The following is an 8,723-nucleotide window of genomic DNA, read 5'->3' on the forward strand; positions in this document are numbered from 1 at the left end:
GGGCATACATGAACACATACATACATTTCAGAAATGTATGTGTATGCATGTTTGGATGGATGTATTCATGTATGCATGTTTTATGTGCTTGTATATATGTAATTGTGTATGTATACTCACATACATATACATATACATATGCATATATACATACACTTTCTGAATCTGGTCCTGATAACAGAGCAGAACCAATATGGTAGTGCATATACGTACATTTCTGAGTACCAAAATCTGTTTCAGCAAGTATACATAATTATTAAGATACAAACATTAAATAAGTTAAACAGTAATATTAAATGTACCATGCTTTTTTCAAAGCCTTATGTTTAATACTTCACTTACAATTTACATGCTTCATTTCTGCAATATACTTCCACAAATAATGCATAATTTTACTGAATGAGAATAAACATACTTCCTTGTATTTTATTGGTACTGTAATCGTGAGAAAAGCAACTAGCTTCTATCGTGATCTGGCGGAATTCACATGTAATTACAGAATTTGAGGAGAAAAATACAGAACAAAATTAACAGATGAGAATTGAAAAATGTTTGCTAATTTATAACAATAGTTATTTATTGGCAAGTTGTCAACAAAAATAGAAAGGTGGCAGCCCTAAAAAGTCATCAACAAAAATACAAAGGTGCTATTATTGACGAGATGCCTATGGAAATTTCAGGGCAGTTTTCAGATACCAATTAATAAATAAGTATTCATACTTCAATTCTATGATAAAATTCACACTTTTATATTGGTATGGTAATATTTTATACTTCCTATAGCTTAAATTAACATACTACAATACATCAATACAATTCAATGATAGATCTGTAATTTTATTAACAAAGTATAACAAAATATAACAAATTAAGCAACAAGCTACATTGGAAGGTATTCCCTGAAGGAATTCCTTATTCCTAGCAAAATATGCGGTTGATCTTTACATTATGGTAACTTCGCGATTTTTTGGCGAAAATTTGGCAACCAACTCTCCTACAGCAACCCTCTATTTTTTTTTCCCCGCCGCCATTTTGTCTTCACGAAGTAAAGACATGTTTCTTTTCTTTTTATCTACTGAACACTTCTTCCAACAATCTACTAGCCGAATTACACTTATGCTAGAAATTTTATCAAACAAAACTGCTTAATCATGACAAATATTCACTGCAAAATTGGGAAAAAGTGCACAATACCATACTCCTTACGCGTTTTTCAAAATAACACATACACATAAACCATGTACACGCCGACTTATTTTTACTTAAAAAAACATCCCAGAATTGCACAAAAATGGCATTGCGCACACTGTTCACTACATCCATGTACACTGCTTTTTTCTCATAAATTAGAAAAATTTCACGAAAATACACGACAATTTTCTCAATCTTTAAACCCAGTAAAAAGAACATATATGAAATTACCTGATCGCGAAAAAGTATTTACCCTTTACAAATATGAACATTTCCACATATAAAATAAATAAAATATCCAAAAACTTTTACCTCTAAATCATCTATTACATTATACACGTCACCAACGAATTCATACCACAAGCATTACAAATACTTAGTATCAAATATTTAAATTATTTCCATGCACGTTTACTTCAACTTAAACGTATACCAAATTCCTACAAACATAAAATTCACAAAATAACTATCATTTAATTAAAATATCACTAAACCATGTACACGTCGACTTATTTTTACTTAAAAAAACATCCCAGAATTGCACAAAAATGGCATTGCGCACACTCTTCACTATATCCATGTACACTGCTTTTTTCTCATAAATTAGAAAAATTTCACAAAAATACATGACAATTTTCTCAATCTTTAAACCCGGTAAAATGAACATACATGAAATTACCTGATCGCGAAAAAGTATTTACCCTTTCCAAATATGAACATTTCCACATATAAAATAAATAAAATATCCAAAAACTTTTACCTCTAAATCATCTATTATATTATAAACGTCACCAATGAATTCATACCGCAACCATTACAAATACTTAGTGTCAGATATTTAAATTATTTCCATGCACGTTTACTTCAACTAAAACGTATACCAAATTCCTACAAACATAATTCACAAAATAACTATCATTTCATTAAAATATAATTAAATTCAAAAACACTACTTAAAATATAAATGAGCACATGCATTAAATTAATAAAAATTACCTTACAATCCTAATTACTTTAAACTAAATCATTGCTAATAACAATTTTCCCAATAATACCAAATTCCTTTCCACCTTACATTTAGAACAATGCATAAAAATAATATCCTCAAATAATTAAAAATACTAACTTACCTAATCTTCTTCAGAATCTTGATTACGTGGCGGATACACTTTTCTAATTCATTCAATAAAATTATTGAAAGATTTTTTTCTGCGAATTTTTCCTCCATACTTCCTCCGCTAAATAAAAAGCAAACTTCTCTTTATCACAATGCCTAAATACCCATTTCGAATTCACTTTAGTTAGGGCCATAGGATCCAAAAATTAACCAACACTGTTTCACACAACACAGAATAAAGCTAAATACAAAATTTCCAGATTTTTTGCCGATTTCCCCCTTTTCCGATTAAAGAACTTTAATTCGTCCATTAATATCACATGACATATCCCATGATCTCTCATTTCCCTCACGCAAAATAATGCGTAATCGGAACTGAGTACTGCTCACATTATTACCAAAGTCCCAGGTAGTAACCTTTATCGCCTCCAAAATGTCGCCAAACTACCAGTTACCATATTGTAAAGATCAACCAAATATGCATTTTTTGCACAGGAATGGGAGAGAGGGACTACTCATATAAGAAACATTTTAATAAATATCAGAAAACGTCACAGAAATTAATTACAACTATATTAAGCAAGAGATTCCTATACACCATTGATTAGAGTTATCGATCTTAGCAAAATGCAAATTAAGAAATAATATTTTCTCCTATAAAAACAGATGGTTTATTGTAATAAAATTACAATTTTAAAAACATCTTTATCGAGATAAAATAAAAAATTAACATACTGCTTTCCATTTACTCCAAGTTTTATTAATTAGTATAAAAGAAAATAATATTTAAAAAAGATATACAACTAATAGACTATAATGCAGAAAGTTAAATGATGCTTCTATTTTTTGCTTAGCTTCATTAATTTTTCTACAGCTAGTTGAAACTTTTCTCTTGCTTACCGGTTTTCTCTTTTAATGTATGTTTAAAAGCACATTCATTAGACTCGAAAATTCAAGTGAAATTCCAATAAAATCGTTATTAAACAATATTGGCTACAACCGATATACATTATACACATATAAAATTTTTTGCTCCAAGCTTAATTCTGTATTTATAATATGACAAAAAAATTAAGAAAAATATAGAAAGTAATATATATTGTCAGTTCCATACAGACCTTTTGACCACACCTGTTTTAATTCTTATTTGTTTCGACCTCGAATCAGCCATGATCAGTCACGGGTGGATAAATTAATTAAAAAAAATAGTTAATAATTCATTCAACGTTGCATTAACTGAAATCAAATTATTTTTCAAACTAAAACTTTACTTCGCTTCTCAAGCAGTAACAAATAACAGCAGAAAGCCGAAGACAGACAGACAAAGTAGACAGATGTCTTTTGTTGCACCCGCGAAGTCTTTCTGCACCGATGGGCGAAAAAATCAAGCATAGGTGCGAAGGAAAGGTATATAGAAAGGGGGGCAATTTCGTATTTCAGAGGGGAGTAAAAAGGAACTTCGTATATTTTATACGAGTTCGAAAGGCCAGGAAGAAAAGATGGGACAAAATAAAGAAAAAAATAAATGGCCCAAAAGTAATGGAGAGGGACAAAAAAAATTATTTATAATTAAAAAAAAAAAGGCCTATAGAAAGAAAAGGAAAGGAAGTAAGAGAATTTTGTTAAAAAAAAAAAAAAAAAAAAAAAAAAAAAACCCTATTGCGTTCATGAGTGTAGTCAAAGTTGTTATCATTTACGTTAAATAGAGTCTCCCAGGTGTGTGTAATGAGTGTGTTTTGTAAACCTTAATAGATGTAAAGATGGGGGAAAATTAATAATAAAATAATAAATATTGGGGGTCCAGTCACATAATAGTATAAGTCAAGTTTAGAAGCTAACTTTTGCTATAACAAGGAAACTAAAATGTAAACTTTTATTTTTTAACATGGAAACCAATATTAGCCTCTACTTTGAGACACAGTAACAGAAGACACATAAGATCAAGATACATATCATGCAAAGTTATACATTAAACTAAGTAACATCATCTATTGCGGTTTCCAACATATTTATATACTCAGAAAACACCATCAGATAAAATCATAAATCCAAAACAAGGCGAGAACATATCAGCAAAAATAAATAAGTAAATAAATAACGGAGTTTTCTTAATTTTAATATTAATTAATTTTTTTTAAAAAAATAAGCATTTTATTTATTTATTAAATTAATGGTCATAATTTATTATACGTGTACTATTTTATCAATTTGAGGCACACTGTATTAATATATGCTTTTAATTTAAATAGATAGGAAATATAGATTAAAGGAGCAAAAACTACATTGAGGCCCGAGATCGTGTTTTTTCCTCTCGAGAAATTCCTCAAAGGGGCCCCAATGGGAAGTGCTAACACTACTGATAAGGGCTACTGATAAGGATAGCGTACCTACGAGATGGTAACCAAAAAAGAACCACATGATTTAAAGCAATTACTAAGTATTTAATGCCAGAACATAATAAAATGAGCATAATAATAATAATGATCATAATAAATAAATGAATTTAAAGGTACTTTAGTGACAGATATTTGATTTAGCTTAGAGAAAAGACATTCTACTTATCTGAACGCTCCGTCTTAGTGCTGCAAAAGATTGCAAGGAAGACAAGACCCCCAGGTACAGGAGAACTCCCGGCCTTGAGAACGAGACAATGCAGAGGATATTCGCGAAAATTTTCTTAAATAAATGAAGATTTTCCGGAAAACACCTTTGAAAATTCAGGAGCTCTTCCAAGATCCTGCCTCCATCGTACGTGATCACTGTCGCGAACGACGCACGCTCCGCTCTTGGGGAACGGATTGAGCCTCCAGACCGACGAGAATTGAAAAAGAAAGTTTGTTTTTTGAGAACTGGCAACGATAAGTGTATGCTTTTAGAACAGTGACGCAGTAGACTAATGACGCTGTTAGATATGTAGAACAATGATGCTAAGTAGTTAGAAGTGTTTTTTGATAGTGTAATGATCTAGATATTGTTCCTCTTTTGTGTTAAATGTCAAATAAAGTGATTCATTCAAAATACTGCCAATTTTAGATGAGTTTGGAACCAAATCGGAGTCTACTAAAGCGGCGGATCAGAATCGAAGAAAGCGGATCATAAAGGTAAGCAACCTTTCTTTATTTGCTTATCAAGAATTTTGAATGATCTGTTTTTTACTAATGAACATTGAATTTAATGTTTTTTTTTGAAACGATATAAATTTATTGGCACCCGAACAGGGACCACCGATGTAGACTATATTGAAGTGAAAGATTTAGGAATGTTTAAAAAATATCTTCTTTTGATTTGAGAAGTTTATTTACGATTTGAGAGTACTGATTTTTAATTTGAAATATTTTCTATCTGAAATATTTAAACATGTCTACTAAAATAGAAGAAATAAAGAAAAGACGAACTGTAGTTAGGAGTATGACAACAAAGTTGATAAATAATTGTAAAGAATACCTCCAAGAAACAGAACACGATTTGTGTATTCTTAATGAAAATATTGATTTATTAGATTCAAAATATAACAGCCTAAAAGAATTAGATAAACAAATACAAGAATTAATTGAGGCTACTGAATATGAATCGGAATTTGAAACTTGTGAAGTTTATTCCGAGAAAATAATTTCCATGAAATCGAAACTAACATTTATGTTAAAAGAGAATAGGAAACCTGAAATTCCTGTTTCGAATACAATTGGTAATATTGTGAATAATGATATTTCAAATATTTCTGTATCTCATTCAAAAATTAAATTGCCTAAATTATCGATCAATAAATTTAATGGCAATCCTGTTAATTGGTTATCATTTTGGAACCAGTTTGACAATGCGATACATCAGAATAGTGATTTAACAGATACAGACAAATTTAATTATTTGATATCATTTTTATCAGGTGCTGCTTGTAATGCTGTTAGTGGTTTTGCATTATCAAGTGAAAATTATTTTGCCGCAATCGAGTTACTAAAAACACGCTTTGGTCTAACAGATTTAATTATAAATGCACATATGGGAAAACTGCTAAATTTAGAAACTGTTAGGAATGCTAACAACATATTTGCATTACGTAAGTTGTATGATGATATCGAAATACAGATAAGAAGTTTAAAATCACTTAATGTAACTTCTGGTACATATGGCACGTTATTGACACCAGTTTTATTAAAATTAATTCCGAATGAACTGAATCTTGATTTCCAAAGAAAAAGGAAATCGAAAGATAATTTCGATGTAAACGAATTATTAGAGTTCTTGAAAACGGAAATTGAGTGCCGCGAATCCATGCTACAAATTCAAGATAAAATAAACAACCATAATTCGAGCCACTTTCCTAAAGAAAAAAGAATAAATAAAATTTCTATTCCAACGGCTGCTGTGTTAAAGGTTTCAATTAACAGCAGCATATTTTGCGAGGATTCAGAAAAAGAAAAACATACTTCCGAAGCTTGCCCGAAGTCTGTAACAGACAGAAAGGCGTCACTTCGGAAGCTCGGAATGTGTTATTTATGCCTTAAAAGGGGTAACCATTTGGCAAAAAATTGCTTTTCGAAGTTAAAGTGTGATTCATGTGGGTGGAAACACAACAGTTTAATCTGTGACAAAAATAGTTTAGATGAGAAAAAATCAAATAAGAAGGATCTCAATTTGACGAACAAATCATGTTTAGAGAAAGTTTTATTACAAACTTTAGTTGTAAGAGTGCGTGGCAATGGTCCAGAAAAATACTGCCGCTGTTTAATTGATTCTGGGAGTCAACGAAGCTGTGTATCTAAATTCTTAGCTAATGCTATGCAGTACGAATGTATTAACGAAAGCAGTGTGATTCATAGTCTGTTCGGAGGAATTGAAGTGGTTGAAACTCATAAACAGTTCGTTGTACGTTTCAGTAGTATCAAAAACGATTATCAGTGTAACTTCAAAGCTTTTGATCAAGCGAATATTTGTTCTGATATTCCACAATTGAACATCAAGCCTTATTTAAATGAGTTAAATCCCATAACATATTTTTGAATGATGATGAAGGTAGGCACAAAAAATTGTTGTTCGAGCATTCTCCTTCTGAAATTCATATCCTCATAGTCGCAGACATAGCGGGAAAATTGCTTACAGGGAAAATAAAGAAGTTAGAATGTGGATTAGTTTGCATTGAAACTTATTTAGGCTGGAGTATCATGGGGAAAATTCCCGTAGAAATGGAAAATAAATATGATTGTTCTTATGCATTTTCTATGTTAGTATCAGATAGTAAAATTTCTGATTTATGGAAACTTGATACTCTTGCGATATTAGACCCTTCAGAAAGTCAAACTAAAAGGGAATTAGAAAAACAAACAATGACACATTTTCTTTCCAATGTGAAAAGAGATGAAGAAGGAAGGTTTCAAATTTGTTTACCTTGGATTGAAAATCGTTCCCTACTTCCAAACTATCGAGAAATAGCAGAAAAGAGATTAAAGAGCACAGTGAAGAATTTAAGGGATTGGGGATTTTTAGAAGATTATAAAGCAATTTTTAAATCTTGGGAAGATGATAAAATAATAGAGATTGTTCCTGAGGAAGAAGTTAATAACCCCTCTCATTATTTACCCCATCGTGCTGTTATTCGAATGAATTCCACCACGACAAAAATAAGACCGGTTTTCGATGGATCCGTAAGAACTAAAGGATCACCTTCCGTAAATGACTATTTGGAAAAGGGTCCAAATTTGATTGATACTGTTCCAGCTATAATAAATAGATTTCGACTGGGAAAAATTGGCGTGAGCCCTGATATTAAGAAGGCTTTTCTGCAGATAGCACTTAATCCTAAAGACAGAGATTATTTAAGACTTTTATGGTGGGAACAGGGAAATTTTGAGCGTTTGAAAATATACAGGCATAGAAGAGTGGTCTTTGGAATAACCAGCAGTACATTTCTCTTAAATGCAACACTAACGAAATTAATGAATGAAGTACCAGAAAATTATCGTGCGAGTGCTAATAAATTAGTAGAATCCTGGTACGTTGATAATTTAGTTACAAGTGTGAATGATGAATCAGAATTAAAGAAGTTAAAAAATGATGCCATTGAAATTTTGGCAAGTGCTAAATTTGAATTACAAGAGTGGGCATATAACTATCCTCGAAATAAAAGGAATGCATTTGTTGTTGAACCCATTTTAGAACAGTCGAAGCTTGATAAATTAAATGAGAATGAGTTTGGGACTTCTTTGGAATTTGCATGATGACACATTAAGTTGTGATATTAAGGGATTAAATGAATCAAAAAACAAACCTGTTACTAAAAGAACAATTTTGTCTGAAATTCATAAAATTTATGACCCTATTGGATTCACCTGCCCTATAATTTTAATTCCTAAAATTCTGTTACAAAACTGCTGGGAATTAAAAGTAACTTGGGATGAAGAAATTCAAAGGAAATACATGA

The 8,723-nt window shown here is 30.9% G+C and overlaps 1 protein-coding gene across 1 annotated transcript in view; it reads right to left on the bottom strand.

Annotated features, from left to right (window-relative positions):
- The window catches only part of LOC118200381 (tubulin-specific chaperone A-like), a 54,177-nt gene extending 50,536 nt beyond the window's left edge, over window positions 1-3,641 (bottom strand). Inside the window, exon 1 of the mRNA XM_085810657.1 lies at window positions 3,427-3,641. Within this exon, the coding sequence (XP_085666783.1) occupies window positions 3,427-3,479 (53 nt within the window). The 5' untranslated portion in view covers window positions 3,480-3,641. The remainder of the gene's footprint in view (window positions 1-3,426) is intronic.
- Window positions 3,642-8,723: the final 5,082 nt, after the last annotated feature.

Source organism: Stegodyphus dumicola, chromosome 2 (genome assembly GCF_044657685.1).
Source record: "Stegodyphus dumicola isolate Sdum_Otavi_A_Nest chromosome 2, ASM4465768v1".
In the NCBI taxonomy this organism is placed as follows: Eukaryota; Metazoa; Arthropoda; class Arachnida; order Araneae; family Eresidae; genus Stegodyphus; species Stegodyphus dumicola.